The 27562-nt window shown below is 58.9% G+C and overlaps 2 protein-coding genes across 4 annotated transcripts in view; one reads left to right on the top strand and one right to left on the bottom strand.

Annotated features, from left to right (window-relative positions):
* Positions 1-5591: 5591 nt before the first annotated feature.
* Pofut2 (protein O-fucosyltransferase 2) lies at positions 5592-16270 on the bottom strand. Of its 3 annotated transcripts, XR_782570.3 has the most exons (10): positions 16078-16268; positions 14996-15246; positions 13207-13351; positions 12352-12462; positions 9586-9652; positions 8668-8793; positions 7699-7879; positions 7357-7480; positions 6233-6475; positions 5592-5993 (listed from the first exon to the last, which is right to left on the bottom strand). XR_782570.3 is itself a non-coding variant. In XM_010636425.3 (9 exons), exons 1-9 carry the CDS (start codon positions 16203-16205, stop codon positions 6322-6324), a joined length of 1287 nt encoding a protein of 428 aa, XP_010634727.1. In that variant the 5' UTR covers positions 16206-16268; the 3' UTR covers positions 5923-6321. The 3 variants fall into 3 exon arrangements, 2 of the variants coding, with proteins under 2 accessions (XP_010634727.1, XP_010634726.1); XM_010636425.3 differs by having other exon boundaries at positions 5923-6475; XM_010636424.3 differs by lacking the exons at positions 5592-5993; positions 6233-6475 and having other exon boundaries at positions 6483-7480; positions 16078-16270.
* An 8244-nt stretch (positions 16271-24514) lies between these two features.
* The window catches only part of LOC117283255, a 10478-nt gene continuing 7430 nt past the window's right edge, over positions 24515-27562 (top strand). Inside the window, exons 1-3 of the mRNA XM_033755930.1 lie at positions 24515-24589; positions 26439-26507; positions 27412-27513. Coding sequence (XP_033611821.1) covers positions 24515-24589; positions 26439-26507; positions 27412-27513 — 246 coding nt within the window. The remainder of the gene's footprint in view (positions 24590-26438; positions 26508-27411; positions 27514-27562) is intronic.

The raw sequence follows: 27562 nt of genomic DNA, 5'->3' as shown, positions 1-27562 counted from the left end.
TTCATACTAGTACATTGTTATATATTGTAGAACTTCCCTCAAAGTCAACTCATACTAAGTAATCCTGTGCTGTAATTAAAAAAAACAACAGCATTGAATGGATCATGTAGAAGACATGGCACTCATCAGACTGCTTGGTATTTAGCTCTTGGCAGAAATGCTATCGTCTGAGTATTGTCACCTGCCAAGCTGAAGGCTGCCAGCTCCTGTCACTTGGGCTGTCACTCATCTATGGGATGATATACAGTGTTTTGGGGATATGCTGTGGTTTCCTGTCAGATCCCCATCATTTGCCTTTTGTGAACAGAGAGGAAAGAAATCCTTTGAGGATTACCTATCTCTGCTGACAGAAGACTATATTGCTGTGTTGATGAAAGTTGAACACTTTGTGGTGGACAAAGCTGATGTCTAGTGACAAGACACTGATGGTTAAAGGGGCAGAGCTCCATGTTAAGGCTCACTGCCACTCGGTTTTGATGTGTCTCCTGTTTGGTGCCTCCTCACCTACAGAAAACTAAGCAGGTAACAGGTACTGGTTTGAGGATCTACTGAAGGCACTTTGAGTAGACCAGATTAAATTCTGTGCCCTGAAGAACAAAATGCTCTGTACAGTTGGCTCATAGACCAGGCAAAGATCTGGAGCGACAGTGAATGTGACAGCAATCATGAGCAGCTGCCATGGTCTCCCAGCCCCTTGGTGGCCTAGGTGTCCTCTGAACACATGTCCCTCATATAGATGGGCAGAGGTAGGGCTGGAGCCTCAGGAATTACATAGGACACACTGTGCATCCTAGAGACAGCAGTATCATGGCAAAAGCTCCTGGCCTCTTGGGAGGCTACAGAGCTTCAGAGCATTGAGACGTTTGGTGGAAGAGGGAAAACCATTGAAAGGAAACCTACACTGGGTCTAAAGGGAAATGGCGACAGTGGGGCGCTTCTGGTGAGTGGACCAGGGGGTTTAGGGTGGGGACAGTGCTGGACCACTCGCGGCCCACTGACTGCACACTGACACCCTGACAGCAGGGATTTTGGGGACAGCCAAGCGGGTGAAGGAAATCTAGCCCAGCAGGCACAGCATGAGCTTGTGGTTAATAGCAGAGCCAGGGAACCGCACACGGTGTGGATGCCCTGTGAGCTAACACAGGGGGTCCGTGGGGAGCTGAAGTCTGCTCCGCAGAAGCCTGGATGTGCAGCCGGGGACAGTTCTGTGAATTCGAGGGTAATGGGGTGGACAGGTGGCAGTGGATGGCCCAGCCACTTCTGTCTGACGTAGCCACACCTCTTCCTACATCTCCAAGGCGCGTGGCCACCTCTGTCTCATGTCTTTGGCAGAGGGGGTGGCCTGGGAGCTGGGGGTCAGTGAGAGGGCCATGTGCGCACAGCTGAGGATGGGCCTGTGGGGTCAGCATCCTGACTACATGCACTGTCCAGGAGGTGGGTGCTCAGGAACAGCGTCTGATCCATGGGTCTGCTGTGACAGGTGGCAGTGACAGTGTGTCCATCAGAAAGCACTAGGTCTCTTCTAACAGGAAACCAGGGCTGGGAAAACCTGGCCTTGCAGAGGAATGCTGCCGAGCCTGGCCCATGTCTTATGTCACATGAGTCTTAGTCATGAGATGCTGCACGTGTCCTTGTGCCGTTTTCCCGTTTCACTGTGCCTCAAGCCAAGTCCTTTGCCCCTGTGTCCTAATGACACCGGGCGTGGGCTGGCGACCTGACCCCCATCAGAGCCAATGCTGTGGCCCAGCTTTGCCGATGGAAGGAGCCGTGTGTTGTTGCAGGCATGGAGATGGGGGGCCACTCCCTCTGCTCCCCGCCAGGCAGGGTGCGGTCTGATGATAGCACTGGTGGCTGTGAGTTGGTGGCAGTGGGATGGGGATTTCCCTGTAGCTTTGGCAGCGCCTGGCTTCTAATCGTGCTGTGGTGACTGCCGTCGTTCTTCAGGTCCTGCTCATTCCTGAGAGTCCCAAGGATATCTGGGGTCAGGTCCTTCTGTGCCTGTATCCTGAGAAATAGCTCCCTTTGCTCCCTTTGCAACCAAGTTAGTGGGCCTTGCTCTGCCAGTGTGTGTGTGTGTGTGTGTGTGTGTGTGTGTGTGTGTGTGTGTCACTTGTAGGTACATTGTAGCAGTTTTAAAAACAGAAAGTTACTGTTTCATGGCTTGATTTCAATAATTATATTTTCAATGTGCCAGCTTATGTACTTCAGTTACTAAACTACCCCTCCATTACTGCACATTCAGTCAGATTTTTTTATTGCGGCGTCTTCATGGAGGTTCCATTCCAGCTGAGGCTTGTTTTGCTATTTTTTGTTTGGTTTGGTTTGGTTTTTGTACTGCTCCATTGAGGGCTTCCACACTAAGCTATGTCCCTATCCTTTTTGTTTACAGACAAAGTCTCACTAAATTGCCCAGGCAGGATTTGAATTCCTGCCTCAGCCTCCCCAAGTGCTGGGATTACAGGCGTGCGCCACCACGCCCGCCATTCTTTTTCTTAAATTAAATCGCCAGGGTCAGGCCAGAAAAGGAAAAAGCCAACTAGCTTTGTGTTGCTTTTCTCTTGTTTCACGGTCATTTCAAAATTCTGCCTAATCGGGAAAGCAGGCTTTTCTAGTACGAAGTCCAGTTTTTCGTGAAGGAGCTTAGGCAACTTAATGGCTTAATTCAAACAGTGACATAAACAGTTGAAGGCATGTGCCTTGATAGGCACATGCCTACCTTCACAGCGTAGTGTCAGCACTCGTGTGTCAACACTAATCTTTTTGGAAGCACTATTTTTGAGAGGGTTGTGTTCAAGGCAGTGCAAAATCAATCCAGACTGTGAGGCCAACAGAAGTTTGTCAGCTGAACCCCTGCCCTGACGCAGTCCTTCACAGACCTCGTCAGCCATTGCAGTATGAAGTCACACAGAGGAGCACCGTGATCACGTCTGCTGTGCCATCACGCGAATCACTCCCGTTCACTGGGACACTTCCCACTTGTCTCTGAGATTTCAGGGGCCTCTGCGGCACGGCCCACCATCACCATCTCCGTGGGACTTACGTGTTGCTTTTGTCCTTGGAGGACAGTTTTGCTGGTGATGCACAGCTAGGTGGACCGCGCCCTTCTCGTGGACCGCGTGTGTCTCCTTCCCGGCAGCCTGGGTGTGACGAAGCCAACACCAGCTCTGCCCTCTCTCTCTCGGGCCCCAGGTCCGCCTGTTACAGTCTCGCGGACACCCGTGGGTGGTGTCACCTGCTGCTGTCTGTCGTCCTTCCAGACATGGGGTCTCACCCAGAAAAGTCGCCTTGGCATCTCCAAGTGTGACTCCTGCATCCTGTCTTCTCTCTGCGAGGTCAGCCAGATGAACACTGGCCTGCTCAGTCTCCTGTCCTCCGCACTCTCGTCTTCCACCTCTGGCGTTCCGTGCTGTGGTCAGAGTGGTCACTCCACACACCGGTTATTTCTTGGGTGTCACATTTCTGCTAAGATGTTGTGATTCACTTGCTGTTTTCACTTCTAGATGTTGGGTTTTTATAGCGGGTGCTTAAAACCAGGGCCTCACATCTGCTGCCTGCCTTGCAAGTGCAAGGTTCTGAGTTTGATCTCCAGTACCAAAAAAACAAAAACAAAAAACCAGGGCCTCACAAATGCTAGGAGATACCACTGAACTACGTCTCCTGCCCGTTTTGAGACAGGATCTTGCCAAGTTGCCCAGGCTAGCGTCAAACTGCAATCCCCCTGCCTCGGCCTCCTGAAAAACTGATCCTGGGTATGTTAGTGCACCTAGCTTACACATTGCTTTTGACAGCATCTTGTCCCTTTGTCACTTTCCAGGACTCATCATTTATCTCTGTAAACATGGATCACAGTGGCTACAGGTTCTGAGTTGGGGGCAGCCCTCAGTGGGGCTGTGGTGGTGTTCTTGCTGACCTTGTACACGGTGCCTGACTTTCTGTAGTGGCGTCCTCTAGGGCACTTGAGGGCGGACCCCTCCAGGATTGTGTTTGCTTCTGCCAGCACCCGAAGCAGCCTGCTTGGGAACAGTGTGCAGGCACGCGTGTATGCAGGCATGTGTGATGTGAGGTTAGGAATTCTGAAGATGTTTTTGTTGCTTTGCTTTGGGCTGAGGCTCATGTCCCATGTATCTGTGCCCAGGTGGGTGAGCTGCTCATTCAGGGCAGGAGAGGGATGTCAGTGGATCTGTGGCGCCTTCAGGTCCCAAGGCTGGGTGCCCTGTCCCAGCTGGGTCTCTCCTAAAGAGATCTCTGCTAGAAACAAGGGTGGAATTTGTCATGGGCCATTCCCTCCCTCACCTCCAGCCTCCCTTAGCCTGTGTGGCCGGAGTGATGGCTGGAGCCTGTTGGCAGATGGTTCCTGGCACTGCCTCGCTGTGAAGTTGGTCACTGGTCCTTCCCCATGGACCCTGCCAGGGTTGGAGGGTGAGGGTGGCTGGGCAGCAGTGATGGCTTCCTTGCCTGTGTCCTTTCACACGCCCTCATGCCATGTCCTGTGACCTGCTGTGTGGCTGAGGGTCACGGCTCTGGTCCCTGGGCTCGGCTGCCCTTAGTGTGAGGAGCAGGAGAGGGAGTCTCTCCATGGAGCGAAGCTGAGGGGCCACACTGGGTCCAAGAAGGGCATCTCTGAGTCCTGTGTTGGGGTCCTAACCTCTATCCAGAATGGGACTGTGCCCTATTGCACCTGCCCCCTGCCACTAAGAGGCTCACCATGACCCTACCTTTGTGGGCCTGTGGGCTTTATCCCCACACCCCTACCCCTTAACCTGGGAGCAGTGGGCACTGGTGCCAGCACAATCCATGGTCCGGACACCAGGACTCACATCCTGTCCTGCTGTGAACATCAGTTTCCTCCTAACACTCAGCTGGGCTCCTGGGTCCCTGTGCCTCACCTCAAGGTCTACCTCGTCTCATGCGTGGTCGTCTGTTCTCTCAGATAAACTTGGGTAAACGTGGCTGAAGTTTCTGGCACTGTTGTCTGACCAGTGTCCTTTGGGCCACAGAACTGTGGGCTGCAGCCACATGGCCTCAGCCCTGTGGTGACCCTAACTGCTGCCTCACCCTCCCTGGCCCACTGAAGGCCTTACCCTGGCTCCTGCAGCCTTTGCCACCACCTAGCACAGCATTCCTGTGTCCTTCCTGAGGACACTGCCCATGGGGGCTACAGTGCCCTCTCTGCCACCTGCAAGGTGGGTCCTTTTTAACTTCCTACAGTTGTGGAGTTCTTGGCCCTCAACAACTCTCCCAGCAGTGAACAGAGCGCTGTGTGCTGTGGATGTTAACAAAGGCCTACTGTCCCCTAGGAGCAGGTCTGAGCCACATGGTGTCCTGATAGGGACCTAGGCCTGCACGGTCCATAGGCTTGAGTCAACCCTGACCTGCCAGGCTGGCTGCGGTCTTCCAGGCACCCTGAGGTCACCTGTCCTGCCCTGTGGCAGTGACACCATGCTCCACACCAAGTGCCACAGAGCAGTTTCCTCTTCCTACCAGGAGGGACCAATACAGCCCCATATGCCCGCATACTCTCCCAGCCTACAAAATTCCCAGGTGTGAGAAAGGAACCATTTCTGGGATCACAGCTTTCTAGAAAATTTCTTTTATTAATTTTTGAATATACAAATGGGAAAGAATAAATATGTGATCACTCCACCTGGCGGCCTGGTGACAGCGCTTGGAGGCCATGCCAGTATCTGGGGAGGGGACACAAGGATTCACCAGCTCTGCACTAGGGAAGGTGAGGGTGCCGTGTCACCATTGGACCAAGGAAGTGGCCGCATGGTGTTTGACACCGCAGTGAAGTCCTGTAGGGGCATGAGTGGCTGCAGGTCTGAGGCTGCACTGCCCCTTCAGGGGCCGACAGTGTCCTGGTGGTGGCAGTGTGAAGACTGGAAAAGGAGTCCTGCGAGATGACACAGAGCTACTGATGAAGCAGCTTATCTTGACGCGGTCTCTACGTTGGACGTTGGCACGGCTGTCACTTCTTGGCAGTCTGCGTGGGCCTGGAAGCCCCCGGGAGTCGAGCACACCGTGTTTCCATGTGGACAGAGGAGGGTGTGCCTGGCAAGTGCAGGGTGGGCGGGTCTCACGCCCCCCTGGCCACCCCAGGAGACAACAGAGCCGCACACCCAGAGGTGGCCCTGAGAGGGTGGCTACGGGCACACCCTCCTCTCCCTGCTCAGCAGTAGGCTGAGCAGCTCCTGCATTGTGTATTAAAAGGGGACCTCGCCGAATGACGCACCGGGCCAGGGCACCACTGAGATGTGTTGTGCCCAGAGTGCGGCTACCTCTGGTCCGGGCCCTCCCTCGGCAGTGGACACACACGCAGCCTCAGTATGTGACCTTCCAGTGGGTGGGCTGCTCACACGCTTTCTCCTGGTCGCCACAGAACCGGTTGTACGTCGTCTTGGGATCAAACCCCAGGATTTCTCTTTCCTCATGAATCCGAAAAGAAAACGTGGAGACCGACGTGCCGATGAAAACCCTGCAGAGCGACACGAGAGGTTCCCAGAGCCACACAGGACCTCAGCTGCCGCAGCACCACGTGAGGTGGGCGGGGACCCTGGATCCCTGTGCCCTGGTGGCTCTGCCAGCACCTCCGTCCTGTGCCCTCTGCCAGCACAGGCCAGGGTGGTGCGGTGGCTGAGAGGCCTGAGATGTTTCTACAGCACAGCTGCGAGCTCAGCAGTGGATGTGACCGTGGGGTGGCCTGGGGCTGCAGTGCTTTTACGCTGGGTGACACCTTACACAGATGCCATGGAACTTCCTGAGGACACCAAGGCAGGAGGGGACGTGCAGCCTCCAGTGCCCCAGAGTAGCGTTCAGGCCACCGGACGCTGCCAGCCACTGTGTACTGTACACAGCTGGCCCCAAGAAGAAAAAAACCTACCTTGCGCCTGCCCGGCAGGCCATGGAGCCCTGCTGTTGGGGACAGCGCCAGTGGCCCACCTCAGGTCAGCCCGCAGACCAGCCTGTGCACTTCCTGTGCCCACACCAACAGTGACCACGCTCTTTGAGTTTCTGTTTGACTTGAACCTGCAGAGCCAGTCTCAGCCCTGGTTCCCCACCCAAGGTCCTGGGGCCGGGCCTCCCTCTGAGAGCCTGAGACCCAGCGTGGGCCCCCCTGAACCGTGTCCTCAGGATGCCAGCCACACCAGGGACTGGCGACTGTCAGGGTGGGGACCAGGCAATGGGACGTACTAGGAGAGGAGAGGTCTGAACTCAGGAAGGCAGTGAGCGAGGCCCATGACTGATGAGGAAACTTGCAAAGTGTGCCCTGTGGTGAGGTCTATGCTGATGGTGAGAACCTGGGAAAGTGGCCCCCAAGCAGCAGGGCAGGGTAGGCAGAGTAGGGCAGGTAGGCACCTGGCATGTGCACAGATCCACTGGTCAATGATGGCAACGCCCCCATCCTTGAACAGCTCCAGCTCCTCCCAGGTGGGCTCAAACCTCACCATCTCAGGCAGCAGCCTCTTCAGCTCTTCCTGTTCTGCAAGGCAGAGGAGAGGTGCTGACGTGAGGTCCTCGGTGCGGACAGACATGTACCTGGGCAGGGTCTGCTGCCCGTACCTTCAGCAGCGGACTGAGAGGTGAGGACAGAGCCTGGTTCTGCCCGCAGGACTACAGAGGATGATGATGCATGCCAGGGCTGCCCAGCACTGCACCAGGGGCCAAAGGGACAAAACAGTCACTGTTCAGAGCCCCTACCCTTCCTGATGGCATCTGTGGCCACAAACACCCTGGGCAGCTGGTGCTCCGTCATGAGGCTGCGGATCTTCCTGGCCGCACCCTCCAGGCTGGGCACATCCTGCTGGTGGCCCCAGATAAAGTCCTTCCTCCGCAGGTGGACAGCGAGGTACGGACCTCCGAGTGAGGAGCCCAGCTTGACCTAGCAGAGGACAAAGGTGAGAGCTCCTGCACCCGGCGTCTCAGGATGGGGAGGGCACGAGTGTGCCCCACGGCATCCTCCATGCATCCCCTCCAGAATGGGGGTCAGGATGCTTCTGAAGAGAAGTGGTTAATTATCACACTCTTTGTCTGAGTGAACTAAAAACTAAGTGGAACTCAGAGAAACACCCTCCTACACAGGGCTTGCTTTCCAGTAAGGACCATCCCAGCACAGGACCTAGGGTTACTCCAGCAGTGCCCTCCGGAAACCACCCAGACATCTGGAGAACACAGGGTCTGCTAGGAGAACACAAGGTGCCTAGCAAAGGCACCAGAAATGACAACAGTACCTTCATGAAACTACACCGCGGGAAAACTCTGACTCCAGTAAATATTAAGAATCACTCATGAAACTTAAAAGGCTGTTGCTAGACCCAACCGTGCTGGTGCTGCTCCCTACAGCCCTTCTCGCCCCGCCCGTCACAAGGAACACAGAGCGACTCCAAACACAACCTTGACATCAGCTCGCGTGTTTCTTAAAATCTCGCTCACAGAACGCTAAGCGGCCTCCATGCTGGGAACCTGCAGGAACTTCACTCGAGAGAAGCCCATGTGGGGCACGCTCCCCGCACCTGCCCGGCACCTGCTTGGAGGAGAGCTGTGCCCGGTCCCTTGGAGAGGCCAGTCACTGCTGGGATTCGCATCTGGGGCACAGCAAAACATCGCAGCAAGAGGTGGCAGCCGATGCGCCCGACCCAGTCATGCCTCGCTGTGCAGAGAGCACGCTACCTTCAGCTTTGTCCAGTCCTCCTCGGCGGGGACACTGTCCGCGGCATCGCTGGAGTCGAGGAACTTGCTCCGGAACTCATCTCCGGCCACACGCAGATGCTTGGCAAACACCATGCTCCTCCGGGTCTGCAGAGGGCCCAGTGGGCATGCATGGTCTCGCACACAGGCACTGGACCCCGCCTCACCCCGCACCGCTTGCACAGGAGCTGGGTATTGAGGACAAGGCTGCGCAGCCCTCGAGGCTGGGCTCTCGGTCTCCTCCTGCCCGTGCAGTCCCAGGCTGGACACCGCCCTTGGCCTCTGAGCAGCACTGCTGCCTGGCACTGGGACAGGCTCCAAGGAAGGATCCTCCAGTGGAGCCTGTGCGCTGCCCTCCACCTCAGGCCCACCGTGCCCCTAGTCAAGCTCAACGACTGTGTCTCTTTTCCAGACCACACTCCTGCTTTATAAGCTGCAGCGAAGGCCACAAGGTCCTCAGTGGCTGCTCCAGCCAAATGACCCACTCAGCCCGACTGCTGTCCTCAGCTGTCACCCAGGCCCCCCAAACCGACCCAGCGGTAAGTGCTCACTGCACTATACCCCACCTGGCCCAACTAAAGAGGGATAAGCCAAAAGCTCTAGGCTCTCCGCGGACAGACCCACAAGGAGGAGGAAGAGGAGAGGAGAGGACAGCTCGGGCTGGCCATCCCCCAGCAGGTGAGGGCCAGTGCGTCCTTGAGACACCGAGCCCACGGTGGGGTCCTCACCCTGCCGCACAGCCACCCGTATGGAACCCCTGCTCCCAGGGGGAGGGGAGGCTCCCGAGAGCTCCGTCACCTCAGCCACAGAAGCAGAAGAGCTGCTATTTCAAACTTCCGGACACTGCACACATCCACACAGCATGAGCAAATGAGAAAGCGGCCCTTCGGAAACACTCACGTCCCAGTATTCTTTTCCTCCATAGTGGTCATGGAGCAGGTTTTCAGCTCTGTCTAACATCACAGACCTAGAAGAAAGAGTTTAAGGATTGTCACAGTTCAATGTGATTCTGTCTTCCCCTTCTGGAAGCCCTGCAAGGAGAAGCCGGGGCCAAGCAACCCTGAAAGTCTGCCCGGGACTGCAGCGTGTACGCCAGGCAAACGGGGGAGGCTGAGGGGCAGTGGAAACGCGAGGAAACAGATCAGAACAGCAAACATGGACAGAACACACGTGCCAAGGGACTTCTTCCAGGAATGCAGAGATGGTTCAACATCAGAAAATCCTCCACCTGTGTTACAGTAAGGACAGCGTGACACAAACGACAGGGCAGAAAAGCTCATGCTTACCACTGTGACAAAAATCACCTCCGAACAGGCACAAGGCCTCTCTCTCCTGGGCATCTCGGGCCCTAACTAGCACACTACCTCCAGAGACTTCTCCGCTGCACCTCTCATGCCAGTGCCTAGGTAGGTGCTGTCTGGACAGCAGCTGTGGCACCTGCATGGGGCACAGCGGGCATCTCCAGCCTTCACTCTTACCACCAGCCCTGGGCCAGAATCAGCAGTGGCGGTGAACCTAGGGCACACGGCGTTGCAGCAGGCACACAGCCCTGTCATCGGCACACAAGCCACGTGTTTGAGTTGTGTTTCTAAACTAAAACCTCAGTACTCAGGTTTAATTGCAGTGTGGAACTCTGCAATAAACGAGTGGTTTGGGCGCTCGTCTCTAAAGGGTTCTCCATCAATGATACAGAACAGGAAGGACCTGGGGAGGCTGGGTAGGAGCAGGAGAATTAAAAGACCCAGAAACCTCTATGAACAGGATGATATATTCAACTATATGAAAAGGTTATATCTGTGCAGAGAAAAAATAGGTAAAACTTTACATTGGCTCTTGATGGAATTAACATTTCAAAGGCTTTCAGTGTGCTCAGATGGACACAGTATAAGACCAGAGCCCGCATCTCACAGGTGAATCCAGAGCCAGCGCATGCTGGAGACCAGCACTGCAGGCCTCGCACCTGCTCCCAGCCACATAGGTTCTGGTGTGATTCTCCGTTCCTGTGCCCCATGGGGCACAAAGGCCTTTCTACAGTCTTCCCTGGGCAGTGCAGACCTGGAGCCACCAGAGGACCCCGGCCAGGGCAGGCTCCGTTCTCCAGCACCGCTGCACCCCAAGACCCAGCCCCGCGGTGCAGTGGGGAGAACAGGGAAGCGGCATCCGCTTGGTTTTGCAGAAGGGAGACACGCACACGTGGTGGGACAGGCGGGCACTGCTGCTTCCGACATGGTGCGGCCCTGAAACGGGGTGGCAGAGGCACACGTGCCAGCACCCGTGAGCTCCCGTAGCCTGGAAGGGGCTCGGGCCTCCCGCACAGTTCCCTCACCCTGCGCATGTAAACCCAGCTGCACCCGTTTTCTCCGCTTTGCTTGGCTCTGTAGCCCTGACACGGCCACAACTGGCCGGTCTGCACAGCTGGTAGCATTTCGTCTGGAATGTGTCTCCCTCCCCTCATGGCCGCTGAGGGTGGTGGGTGTCTGCCCGGGGGTCCCGTCACATCCTGGCCCGTGTCAGGTACACACAGGTTATGTGCACGAGGATGACCGCGGTGCCCCCGGCTCTGCCCCGGGACGGTGCCCACTGCTACCCTCCTTCCACCAGTGCCAGGGCCAGCGCTGCCCCTACAGAGGCCAAGCAGGTTTCATGCCCGCTGCCAGGTGCGGCTGCTTCTACGAGCCACGTCCTGCCTTTGGTCACTTTGCTTCCCACCTTTAGGAACTTTGTCTACACTGGGAACAGAGTCCCTTGCTGGCTCCTTCACAAGCTGGCTCTTCTTTCAGTGGGTGGAATCCTTCATTTGGCCTAACTGAGGCGGCTGGTCTTTCCACAGTGCTGTCTTGAGAGTTGCAGGCCCTAGGTCTTCCATTCACCTACAGAGGGTTCCTGGGACTTGTGGGGCCGACAGTGACCCCCACAGCGTCTCCTGTCCCTGCTGCCCAGCAGAGGTGTTGCCCTCAACCTTCTTCTGCTACAGTTCCCCCCAGGCTCAGCTCCATCCCAACCTGGAAGCGCAAGTCAGAAAATGGACCAGCAACTGCGCGGGTCCCACAGTTCCTGGGTTTAACACCCAGTACCAGAAAAAAAAAACCCCAGTCTTGGACAATGGGAAGGCCTGCTATGGGGGACTCCAGAGCATGGCGTGGGGACAGAAAGGGCATCTGCACAGCCCAGGTTCCCAGAGCCACTTGGAGCCTGCAGCAAACGCAAAGATCGCAGCACTTGGAGGGCATCCAGACTAGAGGCGGCTCAGACGCCTGGGTCCCACTGGCTGCACTGCCCCCCAGTGGCGAGTGAGAGTGACCGTCCTCCCCGCTGGGCTATGAGACCCTGGAGCACCTTCTGACACCCAGACCAGAGAGGTAAGGGTTGGGGGTCCTCAGATGCTCAGGACAGAGCAAGGCACACCCCTCAAGCTGGTGATTGTCACGTCCTACACTTGGCCTCAGCCCTTTGCTGGGCGCCTCCTGGCTCTGCCTCCATCTGGCCAGCCCCGCAGCCCAGCCATCTCTGGGAGAGCTTGGAGAAGACCAGTGTGAATGCTGCCCGTCTCCCAGCCCTGGAAAGGGCACGTGGGGCTGGGCCTGGCACAGCCCAGGGCTCGGGCTCTTGGCTTCCTCCAGCTCTGGGGTTTTGCGGCCAGGGAAGGTCAAGATCCAGGCAACTCACCGGGCGGACGTGTTCCTCAGCAGCACAGGGGCCACGACAGACGCTGAGCCTTGGACGGAGAGGCAGGATACATTCAAGCCCCGGGTTTCTTCGTAGCCCCAGAACCAGCCCCTGGGAAAGGAAATCTGGTCTCCTTCAGCTAGTTCACTCTCCCAGGAGGACACGCGACTCCAGACACACCCGTGCACGCGCTGGATAACACCCGCTGCCTTCCCTAGGAGAGGCTCCCATGGGCGGGGACGCTTTTGTGGAAACAACTGTGACTCTGGATGGGGCCCTGAGGGACAGCCGGGGAGCTGAGGAAGAGCAGGACAGAGGCTCAGCACCAGCAGAACAGCGCTGTCCTCTCAGGTCAGCTCACCCTGAAGCGTTGCACACCCAGGAGGCTGACACGACCTTTCCTTGTGGAGGTAACAGACCAGAGCTTCAGATGGCGCCTGACACTGAGATAAGGCCACCACTCACGTGCACACCCAAGTGCCTCAGAAATGGCAGTGAAGCCAGGTGGCACATACCTGTAATCACAGCTACTTGGCGGGGGCTGAGGCAGGACGACTGCAAGCTGGAGCCCAGCCTGGGCAACGCAGCGACTTAGTAAAAAGTGTCGCAAAAGCTCAAAAGGGGTTGGGGCTATAGCTGAGTGGCAGTGCATTTGCCCAGCGGCCACAAAGCCCTGGGTTTAGTCCCCAGCACTGCAAAATAAAGGGGTGGGGGACGAGCATGTCCTGGTCAGAGGTCTTTGAAAAAGACTGTGCCCTCATCAGCACCAGGATAGGAGGTAGCCTCCGCCAGCCTGGGCCTCAGGACGGTGAGCAACATGAGTTGTGCTTGGGGAGCCCGGGCCCGCAGTGCTACCTGTAGTACTCATGCTTGTCCTGGGAGTAGAGCAGCGGGTCAATGCAGGGCCGCGCGTCCACCTTCTCCTCCCAGGCACCCTCCTTCCAGCCTTCTGCATAGCCCTGCAGGACGTACACCTGGTCGATGAAGGGCCCGCCGGACTCTGTGGAAGAACAGGGGAACGTGTCTGCAACTGTGACCCCTGGGGAGCCGCCGCACGGGTTCTCACGGCTCTCCCATGCTGCCTGCTCCCAAGAGGACTAGAGGAAGGCATGGGGGCAATGCCGTCGGCCGCCCTCCAGCGCCCATCACAGTGGCCCTGGTCTCTGCCCAGGCCCTGCTGGGCGGCCTTCACCCCTGCTGCACTCAGTGCCTTTGCTTCACTCCTCCGCTGAGCGCCCCTCCCTCTGCTCCTGGGCTGCCCCCCTTGGTGCCTGCCCAACACCCAGGGGCCCCGCACTCCCTACAACGGGCTCACTTGCTAGTCACCCCCAAGACCTCCAAGAGGGCCTGCGTCTCCTTCCCCACTGCTCCCACCCAGGCTGGAGAAGCCGCCTGCCACATCTGAGCACCAGTCCTGGTGATGCCACCAATCCTGGGGGCAAGAGGGACAGCCAGAACCACGAACGGGAAAAACCCTGGAGAGCCCAGGCACCATGGGGGCGAGTGTGCCACACGGTGAGAACACGGCCAGCCCTGCCCATCGGCCCGCTGCACACCAGCTGGGCCTCTCCAGCTCCTCTCCTGTGCTTCCAGGCCTCCCTCTTGCAACTAAAGCCAGTGAGCTCTAAATGCTTTGTCCTAAGTGTAAGGAAAGTTAAAACTTTAAGTTGGAAAGGCTTGGGTTAAGGCTTTCGGCTCTCTAAGGCGCATAATCACTAGCTCACCTCTTCTTTCCCTGGATACCTGGCCAGTTCCCTGGAAAAAAGCAGGAAGGACTTTGTTAAAAAGACCAGATGTTCTTAACATCAAGATAAGGAATGTGATGCATTCCGCCCCTCCCGGACCCCAGGCCAGGGCCTGGTTGGGACGTGACTGCAAGCACATTCACCTTTTTCCGCGCCAAAAGTACAGGTAGTTTTACTACCTTTGTCTAGAGAGCTATATAAACAGCCCACCTAGCCCAGGCTGCTGCTGCTGTCTTACGCCCGGGACTGAGACCTGTAGCCGAAGGGATTGCTGAAGAGACCCGTGCTGTGTTGCGGGTGATGCACCTAATTCCTCCAACATTCCGGTGTTGTTGCCAGAGAGCCTAAGGGTAATTTCCCGGATAGAGTCCCTCTTGCTGTTAGAGGACTCTCTTTGTCCTCTCCATTCTTACTTTTGTTTTCTGTATGCGCATATCCTTCAATAAACTTTCCCTTTTGTACTTATTTAAGGCTGGTGGACGTTCTTTTAGCGGATCAAGCCAAATTAATTAGGAGACCGTGCAGGCAAAGGGCAATAAATAAAATTTGTCCTTACACTAAGAAAAGCTTTATTCCTGTCAGAAAGATGGAAAAGGAAAGAGGAAGCAGCAGAGTTAGATGAGAGGTGTCTGACAGAAGCCACCCCCAGCACGGCAAGCCAAAAGAGCCTCTCCTCTGGGGAGGCACCCAGGTCCCTGCTTTCACACGAGCTCTGGAGCACCTGGCTGCTTCCAGACACCTCGGCCCTGTCTGCTGAGAAATTGGAAAGGAGCTGGTGGGCTGGGGAAGGGAGCGGGGCTCAGCCGGAGTAGCCCTGCAGCAGGCCTGACGGTGACGATGTGGACGGAGGAGGACTGCTCTCTGCTACACCACCGCTGCCAGCTCGCACCAGGCCTCACCTGCAATGAACTGCTCATACTCGATGACAGGGATGTTTCTGTTGAGACTTGGAAGATCGAAAAACTCAGACCAGGGAATGCGGACCTGGTGGATGTCGGGACTCTGCCAGTGATAGAGTCGGCCCCAAGGGGGCAGGACAAGCGCCCACTCCTCACTCTTCAGCAGGGTCTTCAGCAGGGAGGCCACACGGATGTAGACGTCTCTGCGGAGGTTGAAGCCTTCTGGGGGGTTGACGTCGTACAGGAGGTACCTGAACGGGGCAGTGGGGCTCCTGAGCCAGGCCCTGCTTGGGACACAGCTCCCTTTGCGGCTCGGCGCCTTGCTTCCCACCGTTTCCACAGCGAGCCCCCCAAGTCCAAGGAGCAGACACCTTAAGGCTAGTTAACGATGTGCAGTGCCAGCAGTCTCTCAAGAGTGCCAGGTCTAAGGACCCCTGAGTCACTCAGGGCCCCAAAAGGCAGTGGTTTAGGAGAGTTAACTCTCCTGCTAGTTCCTGTGTCAGAAGTTAAAGCTAGAAACATGTTTTAAGTAACTTAAATAATAAATGTGTTACGTGTTAAAGAGGTTTTTTTAAATCAACATAAGGTATGTTTCAAAACAGAAATAGTGAAATGACTGGTGATGTTATTAATTTTGGCACATTTCTTTGGGGTCTGGCAATAGCTGGGCTCTCCTATGTTGCATACAGTTGGTGGCCACATCCTGGGTGAGGTGTGGACCCGGTTCAGAGAACTCAGGGGTCCCGAACATGGGGACCGACGTCCTCACCAAGTCCGGTCCCCTGACCCTCCGTGCCAACCCTATCACCGCCGGCCTTGGTATGGGCCTGGGCATCTCCATCCCCACGTCCCACGCAGGCACCGGCTTGAGATCCAGTCTGCGCCACAGCCCCTTAACCGCCAAAGGAGGGGAGCAGATAGCCCCACGCCCACCGCGGATGGGCCGGCCAGGAAGGGCAGATCCTCACCCACCGCCACCACCCGTGGACTGCAGCCCCAGCGACTCCACCGCTGACCGCGACCCCAGTGACCCTACCCGCTGACCAACCATCCCCGTCGCGCGCGCAGACGGACGCGCTTACCGTCTGCGGGACGCCACCCCCGACAGGATGTCCGCTGCCGACTGGCCGGGCCAGAACTCGCCCGAGGCCGTGATCAGCGGCCAGGAAGCAGCCTGGACCAGCAGGCAGACGACGGCGAGCGCCGCCATGGCCCCGGCGGCCACGCAATTCCGGCAGCCCGGCGTCTGTCCCGGAAGCTAGCACTTTTTCCGCCCCCGCGGAGCGCGTCGCCTGTAGCCACGGCAACGCGGGGAGGCCCCGCCCTCGCGCTTGCGCCCTGAGCTTTCCGCGGGTAATGGGCGGAGCCTGGGGCGCCGGGCTCTGGTCCGAGTCCCGGAACAGGGCCGCGTGGTGCCCCGGGTAGCTGGCCCGAAGGCCGTCGCCCAGCGAGTATCGTGTCTCCCCGAGATGACCCGGACCTGCTCCTTGTGCTATCTGGGAGAGTGATGCCGCCGGTGGGGGACAGCGTCCTTGTCTGCCAGGCCCGGGCTCTGGGTGCCCGCCGGCTCGCTGGTCCCTGAGTACGGGGTCCCCAGCCCTGAAATCACCTAGGCGCAGTCACCTTGACCAGGTTAAGGAGTCCCGGTCTGACTGCACCTGATCCCAGACCCCAGCTGTCCTCTGGATTGCAGATGCGGTAAAGAGCTTGCTTTGGGCAGTTTCTGTCCACACCCTGAACAGCGACGTTCCCTGGTGGCCTGGTCTAGGGGAGTCCTGGTCAGAACACAGAAAGAGTGGAGAGGTGGGGTGCCGTTTCGTACAGAGATGAACTGTGGCGGCTGTGCAGCTCAGTCCTGTGCTGTGTACCTGGATCTGAGCCCCTTGAGGTCGTGGACACTTGCTCTTCCGGGGAGCCCTTGCTGCCTGCACCAGCCTCTTGTCTAGCCCTCAGAGGCACAGTAGAAGACCTGGCTGGCTGGTTCCTCTCGGCCTGTGTCAGTCAGGTACTTGGACAGACAGTGGCTGGGTGCTTCCCGGCTGGGCCTTCCTGGTGCACTGGGGCCTGGGACCCTCTGTGTGTGGCCCACTTGCAGTCTGAGGGCTCAGCGTGTCCAGTCCCTGAACACAGAGTCCTTCCGGGGTGTCTCCCCTTGAGGTTTTGCTGCCAGGAGCCGGGCCAGGATGCACAGCTGGAGGGCAGTGGCCCCTCTTGGCTGTGTTGGCTGCAGAGGAGCCTGTGGGATGTCTGAGAATGGAGTCTTACTTCCTTTGGGGGTTGGAAGTCTTGGGGATTGAACCCAGGGCATCTGCTCTGAGCTGTATCCCAGCCTTTTAAATTTTTCTAAAGGTCTTGCTAAGTTGCTGAATTGCCCAGGCTGGGCTTAAATTTGACCCTGCGGTCTTCCTGCCTCAGCTTCCCAGAGTGGTGTGGTTACAGGCATGCACCACCACACCCAGCTACATACTTGCCCTTTTAAGAAGACCTGAGTGCTGGGCTGTGAGAGGCACCCGCAGCCCCTCCCCGAGGAGAGCCCCAGACCACAGAGGCAAACCACTCAGCGTTTCCTGCAGTGGCTCTATCCCTGCCCAGACTCCACCCCAGGACCCACCCTGCTTTGCTAAGGAGCTGCTTGGCTTACAACAGGGTGGCCACAGTGTCCACTCCTGATAGGCAGAGGCCAGGGGAGTCCACTCAAGGTAGTAAGATTTGGGGCAGACTCTGCCCCTGGCCATTCTGCTGCTGCTTCTGGAAATAGGAGACCCCATCAGGGACGCCTCACGGGCCCATTCTGGCTCTGGGACCCCCCCCAAGGCTTTGGTGAGCTGGCCATTGACCCCTGGATTGTGGCTGTGGCAGGATGGCACTGGGAGGGTGTCTGAGTCACTTGTCATGATGCAGTGCCCACACAGGGGACCTGGAAAAGGCCCCTCTCCCCACACTAGGGGCCCACAACCTGGGGACTCTAGGGAAGGCTCCCTGGAACCCACAGTAGCTGCCACCTGATGCCACCACAAGAGGGCGGAAGGAGGCTTCTCTCCCACCGAGCTCTCCTGCCCTCTGCCCAAGGTTGTGTGGCGTGAACACCCAGACACATACACGTACACACACGCATGCATGCCTGTCCTTAGGAACTCAGCTCAGCTGTGGTCTCTGTGCCACTTACTTCCACCTGCCCCAGCTCCCAAGGATAGGAACACCCGTGACCCATGCCCAGGCAGGAGCAACTCATAGGTCCTCAGACCACACCTGGCAGCACCTGTACTGTGACACCCTCTGGGCCCTGATGTCTTGTCTGTCCCCACAGAGTTCCGAAGGGTCAGCACCCCAGCCCGAGTGCAGGGACAGGGACAGGGACAGGGCTCCCACCCAGGCCACGGCAGCTGTGAGGACCAGGCATCTGAGGAGGAAGGATTCTGGATCCTGGCCGCAGGGCACAGGGCTGCAGGGTGGGGTGGGCATGCGTCCTCTTCAGAGGAGGGACAGATGGAGGGACTGTGGCCGGGGTTCTGTTCCTGGGGATGGTTTGCCCATTCCTGTCCTCATATCAGAGTCTTGTTCACGCACAATTGGGGTGGCCCTGGAGTGAGGGTGGGAGGGTAGGAGGCACATGGGCTGTGAAGGTGACAGGGCTGAGAGATAGCTTGGGGACATCAGATACCACACCAAAGTTATAAGGAAGTGGACACAGCAAGCACTTGGCACAAGGTCACAAGAGGTGACATTGGCAGTGGCTGGACATGGGAACCATGAAAGGTGTGGTCAGGGACCCTGGAGCAGTGGCTGTCCTGGGGGCACTGGCACAGAATACATAGCCCCTGTAGCCCTGCTCCTTGGTCTGTCACTCAGGGGCCAGGATTGGGCACTGGAGTTCCTGGGCCTAATGCGGACTCGCTCCTTGCACGCCACACCCTCTGGTAGGAAAACTGTGTTTCGTCCCTGGCAGTCGAAGGAGGAGGGGGCTTAGGAGTCAGCGCAGAGCAAGAGCTCCTGTCTGCAGCACCTGTGGCTGGAACAGACAGCTGCCAGGATGCCCTCGGGGTCAGCCCAGGGCTCCCCAGCTGAGGAGGTGCCGCAGACCAGGCCACCCAGTGACCAAGGGGTCATCAGAGAGGCAGCTGGTGCAGCTCAGGGTGCTGGTGTGAGACGGGGTCAGGCTGGCACCTCTGCTGGGTTGCCCAGTTCAGGCATCCTTAACCTGACTTCTAGGGCCAGCAGGGCCCTTCCTCAGGCATAGAGGGATCCAGTGAGCCCTGAAGTGTGACCACCCAGCTGTCCCCCCGCTGTCTGTCACCAGTTGTGTCCTGAAGCAGAGGCCCCAGGCTGGAGGCCACCCCAGGTCTGTTAGTGAAAATGAAACAAGGCGCCCATTCCTACAAGTGCTCTTGAGAGTGACTTGGCCCTGACTTGGCTCTAAATGCCACAGGACAGCTTGCGGCTGTCCCGGGCCCCACAGAGGATGGGTTCTCCCCACAGCTGGATTCTGGGGACGGGTTTCCTGGGGTGAGCAGGCCACAGAAGGTAGGAGTCTCAAAAAAAAAAAAAAAACAAAAAAAAAACATGGGAGTCCCACAGGGCTTTCTGGGAGCAAAACAATGGCAAATGTCAAAAAGTGCGCAATGTGCTTTCCTAAACAGCGTGTGTTTACGTTGGGAGGGCTGGTTCCAAGGACTTCTCCGGAGGTCAGCCTCACAGAGGCATGGACAGGCTGCATGGCCCAGCCTCCTTGCCAGCACGAGCAGCACAGAGAGAGCCAGGCGCCAAGGCGGAGACCATGAGATTGCAGTCGGGCACGGTCTCCCCTCCCCCACCTGCCGAGGCCCCCAAGAGGCAGAAGATGCAGGGCAGGCTCCTAAGGGCACAGACACAGGAGGGGGGCAGGTCCTGCTGCCCCAGAGTCACCACGTTGATGCTGGGGCTTGGGGAACTGTCTGACACGCTCGCGGTCCCCCTTCAAGCCTTGTCATGCAGTGATGGTGTGAATGATCCCCGGGCTGTCACATCTGTGCGTTCCTGCGGGCAGCGTGCTGCTCCTGGGCCCTGGGCCCTGTCTGCTGGTACTTTTATTTAGGGCAGTAGTGACCTGGTTATAAGCAAGGTGGCTGTGTGTGTGTGTTGGCCTTGCTAGCTGTGTCTCCACCTGTTGGTGAGCTATGAAGAAGGGAACAGGGTGCTTCCACTCCCGCTGGGCTGACCTGACCCTTCACGGCCTCTCCTGAGTCCAGTGTCACCATGCCCGGACGCGATTCCTCGAATTCATTTCCTGTGAGTTACATCTTCACCCAGCCTACCCTGTGTTGGCTACTGTTTTCGTGACCATCTGAGGAGCTCAAGTGAGGAAACAGGCCCAGAGGTGTGGTTGGCCCAGAAGGAGGCTCCGTCCTTCCCTGCACATCATTCCCAGGGGCCGGGCCTGTCACGCACTGTCCAGAGTCTGGAGCCTCTTTTGACTGCTGTGTTTTCAGTCCCTCTTCATGGGGCCAATGGGTTTCCTGTTTCTACTTGAGCTGAGTGGTACGTTCCAGTTTCTCAGGAAATGACCCATTTGTCTGGCTTTTAGGTACCTGGCAGCTTCACAAACCTGTATCTCTTGCTCCTGTCCCCCTGGCTCCCTTTGACCTGTGGAAGGCAACTGCCAGGTGTCTTCTGTGAGGGCAAAATCAGCCACCTCTCCCTGATGCCAGGACCCTGGGAGGACCTCGGGGGACACGGCAGACACGTGCTCTGTGTGCTTGTCATGGGAGCTGGGGTGCGGTGCTGTGGTCCCCAAGTCCCTTCCCTCCACTTTGTTACCTTCCTTGCTTGCAGCATACAACTGGGCTCTCCGACATGAGACGGGCTATGTCTGATGGCGCAGACAAAAGAGCATTTACACGGGCGACTGCAGAGGTTTCCCTAAAGGCCCCGTCTAAAGTCACTGCACGTGCTCCTGTGCCCATTGGCGGAGGGTGGCGATGTGCAGAAAGCTCCTCAGAGGAAGGAAGCCGAGGTGGGCTGCTAGTGGTGCCCTGCAGGTGGCGCAGACGTGGTCAGTGGGCGTTGCAGGCAGAGGGTGGCCCGGCTTCACAGGAACGCGCCTTGGGTTGGGGTGGCTGGAGAAGCTCCCACACCTCCTCTGTGGGACCCTCCCAGACCAGGTGGTCCCACTGGGCGAATATTCCCCACGGGCTTGGACTCACACCCCAAGCAGGGACACAGGACCCGGGTGGCTTCACCATCAGAATGGAATTTGTGGCAAATATCAAAGGCTAAGAAGGGGGCAGTTACAACAGCAAGCGTGGGGGGTGCCCAAATGCCCAGACCAAGCGTCCCAGGCCGAGGTTCCCTCTCCATGCTGGCTGGGGGCCTCAGGTTGCTACAGGCGACCGAACCGGGTGGGGGCCTTAGGCCAAGAGGGTTTTGGAGGAGGCCAACAAGCAGAGTGGAGGAGACAGGTGCAATCTGGGCATCTGGATTCCGTCGCCGCCATTGTCTCCCTGTCTCCAGCCTCTGCCTGTCTGTCTGTCCTCTTTGCCTGTCTGTGCCCAGCTCCGGGAGCGCCCCCCCCGGCCACGGCTGGTGGGAAGGTCGGCCAGAGCTGGTTGAGGGTGAGAGGCAGTGTGCCAGTCGGGTGGGCTTTGGTGTCACAGGGCCAGGACCATGTCCAACAGTCAGGGTCCCTCAGCCAGGGCTGGGGCTGGCGTCCAGGCTGACGGACCCTGTCAGGCTCCGGCCACACACCCTGAGATAGGCACAGGCCTCCTGAGCATGGACGATAAGGACCAAAAGCGGGAATTTCATCCCTGCAGCCCCACAGCTCGTCCAAGGACCCCCCCAGCCCTCTGCGCTGCATGTGCTCCCTGGAATTTTCTGCAGCTGGCCAGTCCTGCAAGCCGCACACCCCCAGGGCTGGAATGCTGTTTGTCATCCCCCTCAACAGACTTGAAAACCACAACTTTCCATCTTGATGTCCTGAAGCTGGGAAAGCTAGGACCTGAGATGGCCAGGAAAGGACGCTGAGCAGCGGCCGGGCTTCCAGGGCCTGGGAACCCCCTTGAGCTGCCACTCCCACTCCATGCAGCCCTGCTTTCCCCACTGCTGCCTGTGGTCTCCAGGGACAACAGCCTCACCCAGGCCACTCAGGAGCACAGCTCAACCGAGCGGGGGACAAAGGCATCTGAGGGCCTCTGCACCCCGAGTCCTGTGCTGCCGCCTGTGCTGTGGGTTTCCGTGTGTCCCCTCTGTGAACTCGGCCTCCCCACAGCCATCCTCTGATACTGCCCATCCCCAGCAGGGCACAGCGAGGCTGCGCAGTCCTGGCAAGGCCTCCACTCCCCCGACCCCTCCTGCCCAGCAGAGACCTCCTTTCCTGTGAGTGGGTGACATGGCAACGCCACCTACGTGACCTGCATTTCCAGGGCTAGGTGGGGGCTCTCTGTCCCTTTCGTGGGCCTGGCCCCTGTGCCTGCCCTCCAGCGTCCTGTGCAGGCCCCAGTGCTGTGCCCTGCGGGATGAGGACTGCTCTGTGAGGGTGCCAAGTGCAGCGCCATCTTGGAAGCAGAGACACCGATCCTGCTGCTGCCTTAGCCTCGGTCTTGGCCTCGGCCCCCAGCACTGGGGCCCTGGCTTCCTGCTCTTCGTGTACCAGTCTTCTGAGGTATTGGCTTCCTCCAAAACCAGGTGGGGTACCTCCTAGAGGGGCATTCCTTCCCCCACTCTGGACCTGAGCATGCTGGTCAGGCAGTGGGGAGGCCGAGGGCTCCTCGAGGGCCCAGGCACTCTTCTGACGGGTCCAGAGCCCGGCCAGTCATCGCAAATGCGCTGTGTGTGAACAGGGGACCTGAAAGTGTCCCTTGGGGAGAGGGAGCCTCCCTTACAGCCAGGGTCCCCGCCCCCGAGCCCAGGGTAGCTTGGAGGATGCAGGCTGTGCTCCAGTGCTGGGGGAAGCTCTGGTCTGGGCAGCAGGGCCATCGTCCACAGCACAAAGGGCCCTTGTTCCCTGTCATGTTTCGGCCCCCATCCTCCGCCTCTCTGGGACGTGATGGGGCCTGGGAACCATGTCCCCCAGCTGCGTCTGGCATTGCCATTCACTTGGGGTAAGGTGTCTGGCCAGGACCCCAGCCCGGCCCCCGCTCAGGGTCACACCCGTGACCAGGGGAGGCTGTGCCAGCCACAGCCTCGGCCTTCACCAGCTTCGTGCCAGATGGGCCTGGGCGGTGTGCACAGGTACATGTGTGTGTCCGGGCACAGGTGCACACCAGTAGGACGTAAGCACGCGTGCACACAAAACACGTGCAGAGGCATGCAGAAAGGTGCGGTGCTGTCCAGGAGGGGGTGCAGGTTGCCTGTGAGGATGTCGGGCACACTTGCACACACAGGCGTGCACACACACTCTGCACAGCTGCTGTCATGGTGGCGTCCAGGGCCTCCCTCCCTCCAAAGCTCTCAGCAGGAAAGGGTGACCCCAGCCACCTCCCACTGGACACAGTCTCAGGATGAGGGCGTCGAAGCAGAGCCGGGAACTTGTGGTTGGATCTGTCCCCCTAAACCGCAGTGACGCAGCCCAGAGCGGGGCCCTGTGTGTTTATAGCACACTGGGCTGTGGAGAGGAGCCCTGTAAATACTAGGATTGCAACACCATACTTGTGGGTGTCAGCTGTGCGAGCGCGATGTCAGGCTCAGCAGGGCGTCTGGTGGTCCCAGCCCTCGAGGACGATGTCCTCCAGCCAGGTGGGCAGAGCCCTCCGTGCCCAGGCCGTGACAGTGTGGACACAGCGCTGAGGAGGATGGAGAGGCACGGCAGCGCGTGCTCAGCGGGCTTCTGGACGAGGCGCCACCTGGCCCGCTGGCACACGGTGCCACCCACCAGGGTGGAGCTGGTCCAGAGCCCCGAGCAGGGACCACATCTTCAGTCGGGCGAGGGTCCCACATGTGGGCCCTGCAGAGCAGCCCCGTGGATCCCAGCTCGTGGCCGGGCACCCCAGCCCTTCCCGGAGTCAGCAAAAGACAGAAGACTAAACAGTCTCACCCGCTTCTCACTTCCTGTGACCCTTCCTGCCAAGATCAGCGGAGGTCTGTCAGCTGCACGGGGCTCCGGACCGAGGCGTGCCGCTCTGGAGCACTTGAGCGCAGGCTCAGATCTGGGCCTTCCGCCACCCTGGGGTCTTGTTTCTGCCTGTGAGCAGGTTATGTCCTCTGCCCTGGAAGGGAGCGGCAGGTCCCCAGAGTCTCCAGGACACCCCAGTGAGGGCTTCGCACATCAGCTCCCACCCTGGCCTCCATTTAGAAGCGCATAGTCCAGGGCCGTGTGGTTCTCTGGACGGCCACCGGGGCTCAGCCCTTGGCGTCCAAGCCCTGTTGGAAGCCCCTGGGCCTCTGACCCTGTACAGACTGGGTCACGCATGCGGCTCAGGGCACCGCTTCCTCCCATGGGACCATTCTGCGTTGTCCCCTGCATGGCTACTGGGCGGGGTGACAACAGCACAGGCGTCCAGAGAGGAGCACTGAGGACCATGGTGCGGTGCCTCCCTAGACTGAGACATGGCTGGCGTCGTCTTCACCGAGTGCCTGGAGCTCGGGGAACCTGACGACAGGAAGTGCCAGAGGAAGGAACAGGTAGAACAGCTCCGGGTCCTTTCAGCAAACCCTGTGGGACACCTGGGCACCTGGGCACCTTGTGCAAAACTTAAAGGCCTCCCAGACCCCGTGCTTTCGTTCACTCAAAGCAGCTGCAGATCTGCACGGTGCAAAACAGTGGAACCCCTAGCAGAGAACACAGGCAAACCTAGGTGACTGTGGGCCTGAGGACGACTTTGTAGATGTGACACCGAACACATCTAGGGTCAGACGCACGTTGTTAAAACCGAAACCCCACCTTGCAAAAGAGGATGCCGGAGAAAGAAGCCGCAGGGACTGGAAGGGAGTGTTCATGAAAGACACGTCCGATAAGGGAGCACACGCTGTCTGGAGCATGCAGACACCCTTAGAACTCACGCAGAGGACAAGCAGCCTGGTTCTGGCAGACATGGCCCAGAGAAGGCGCAGTGGCAGGCGTACCACGCCCAGCAGACTCCGCTGCACACCGGCCAGAGCGCAGCCTGACCTGCCAGCAGGCTGAGGATGTGGCTGGTGGGGCCTGGCTCCCTGATCTGCACCCTCCAGGCAGAGCCTGCTCCAGCCATGCCCAGGGCCAGTGTGCCAGGGCTGTGCTTGTCTTCTGCACTGAGCCCTTTGGGGCCAGTGGAAGTGCCTGCCCATGCTGGGCATTGCCTGGTGGGCGCTGATGTCCTCGGGTGCTGTAGAGTGGGCCCAGCCAAGGTGTGCAGAGGTGAGGCCAGGATCTGCAGCCTCTGCCCCTGTGCCTGTCCTCCTGTCAGGCCACCACCCCGGCTGCTGTCCAGGCCTCATGTGGAGGCAGGGTCAGTGTCCTCTGTTTCCACGGCCATCAGGACAGGAGGTGGCAGGTGTCCTGTGGATCCCAGGACACTGAGGGTGGGGGTGACCCTCTGGGCGTGTGGACACGTGTGCAAGTGTGAATGTGAGCACAGTGAGCACGTGTGCATGTGCCACAGAGCAGCCAGCAGTGTCCCCAGCCCCAACCCCCAGCCTCGGCAGGAAGGAAGTAGCCAGCGCGGGCTTGACCAGGGGTTTGGTTGTTTGGCGCCGGCTGGCCGAGGCAAGGCTGGGCTATTCTTGGTGTTGGTGCTGACCAGGAGCCTTATAAGGCTCTCTCCAGCCTTGGCGCCCTGAGGCAGGGGTTCTGCTGCCCTAAGCCACTTGCAGCCACTCCCTGGGGCCTGCATCCCTTCTCTCCTGCAACACCCTCAATGCCCTCAGCCGGCGTGGGGGTGTGGGAAGGGGATGAGGGGCTCAGAGCCCAGCTCAGCCTTGTCACGGTGGGAGCCTCGGCGTGGGAGCCGGTGTCACAGGTTATTTTTAGATGTTCTGACCCCAACACCTGGGCCAGGCCCAAACAACACATATTCTTGGTGGCCCCAGACCATAACTTTAGGGCTAGTCATTCCACATCCGCGAGCTGGCCAAAGGCTTCCTCCTGCTGCCCTGCGGTCCAGGTGCCCCCCAAGCCACCCGGATGTGAGCCCATGGGTCACTTCCGTCCTTTTCTCGAAGGCCATCAGCATCTCTAGCACTGACCAATGCAGGACGCACAACCCAGGCTCCCAGCCGGCTGTGCCCCTTGTGGCTCAGATGGACCTGTGTGGACTGAGCCTGCAGGGCCCCTCAGACACTGCGGGTCTGTGAGGGGATCGACTTTCTGACTGGGGCCGCACCAAGGGAAGGTGCCAGGGCCTCGGCCAGCTTGGCTGAGCCCACACTGTCCCGGGCAGATCAGGGGCTTGGCGGGGCAGCAGTGGGCTCCTGGGACAGGGGCTCTGGGACCCCTCTGCCCCTGTCTGCTCCCTGAGGTTGCCCCCGGGCCCCCTCTTCCCCTTCGCCCCACCAGGCCTTCTACGTACCCGGCCTGGGCTGCCTGCAGGTTGGCACTGAGCCCATGCCTGTCTTTGTTTCCATGGTGAGTTGAGGCCACCACTGCGTCCCTGTGGCCAGCGATGTCTCCGTGATCGTCTGCCTCTGGCTTGGTCCTGAGCACGTGGCTTCCTTGGGTTTCCAACATCTGCATGTGCGAGGGCTCTCACTTTCCCAGGGGCGCTGCACACGCTGTCTCATGTGACTGCAGGCCCCGTCTCTGCTCCCCACGTCGGGCGCTCTGCAGGCTGGATGTCCTCCTCTTCCTGCCAGCCACCTCCCGAGGAGTCAGAGCCCATCTGGGCGCCTGCTGCCCCTCCTCACAGTGCCCAGTGGGCGCGTGGATGCCCTGGGGACAGCATGGCCATCTTCCAGGCAGAGTTGCTGGGTGGAGGAGCTGCCTCAGCACATTTCCTGTCTTCCCTGAAATGTGCCCCTCACCGGGCACTCAGGAGCTTCGCAGACCTCCTGGGCCCTTGGGTGCTGAGCCCTCTGAGCCCCTTCTGCTGCTTGGCACCCATGTCCCTTGCTGCTCTTCAGCAACCAGTCCTGCATCCCCTTCGGGATTGCTCTCCCTCTAGGACCTCTGTGACTCCCTCCTGCCCCACTTCAGATCTCTTTGCAGCTGTTTCCTGCCCTCCCGCCCAAGCCCACCCCTGCAGCTCATCATCCCTCTGCAGCACACGGCTCACGAGACCTTTTCTGTCTCTAGCATAGAGCACATGGCTCTGTCTGCTTCTCTTCAGAAACATGGATCCCGGGCAGTTAGGACTTCTCTCGATGCTGCAGCGGGGCCCTTGGGAGCTGCTCAGGATCCTTCCTGAAGTGTATGTGAGGGGGGACGACGGGGGGTCTCTGGTGACGCCAACACACTGCTGGGGAACCTGCTCAGGGCTCCAGCTGCCTGGGTCCCAGGCGGGGCAGCTGCTCGCACTCCCGCTGTCGGGCAGCTGGGATATTCCTGCGGCGGTGGCCCGGGGGTGTCCTGGGCTGAGCGCTGGGGACGGTGCCGGCTGCTCCTGCCTGTGCTGGCCCCGACAGTGGAAGGCACGGTGAAGCCGATGCCCTGTGCTTTGCTGTCAGAGGAGTCTCAGCCTCCGG

This window comes from Fukomys damarensis, unplaced genomic scaffold (genome assembly GCF_012274545.1).
Source record: "Fukomys damarensis isolate Sample0158 unplaced genomic scaffold, DMR_v1.0_HiC HiC_scaffold_24, whole genome shotgun sequence".
Taxonomy (NCBI): domain Eukaryota; kingdom Metazoa; phylum Chordata; class Mammalia; order Rodentia; family Bathyergidae; genus Fukomys; species Fukomys damarensis.
This window is presented reverse-complemented; position numbering and strand designations above follow the sequence as displayed.

Coding starts and splice junctions, on each gene's coding strand:
- Pofut2 (XM_010636424.3), bottom strand. CDS start 16,205: ATGGCGGCGCTCGCCGTCGTCTGCCTGCTGGTCCAGGCTGCTTCCTGG. Junction 13,352..14,995: donor GTATGAGCAGTTCATTGCAG/GTGAGGCCTGGT, acceptor GTTCTTCCACAG/AGTCCGGCGGGCCCTTCATC. Junction 7,880..8,667: donor AGGACTGGACAAAGCTGAAG/GTAGCGTGCTCT, acceptor GTCCTCTGCTAG/GTCAAGCTGGGCTCCTCACT.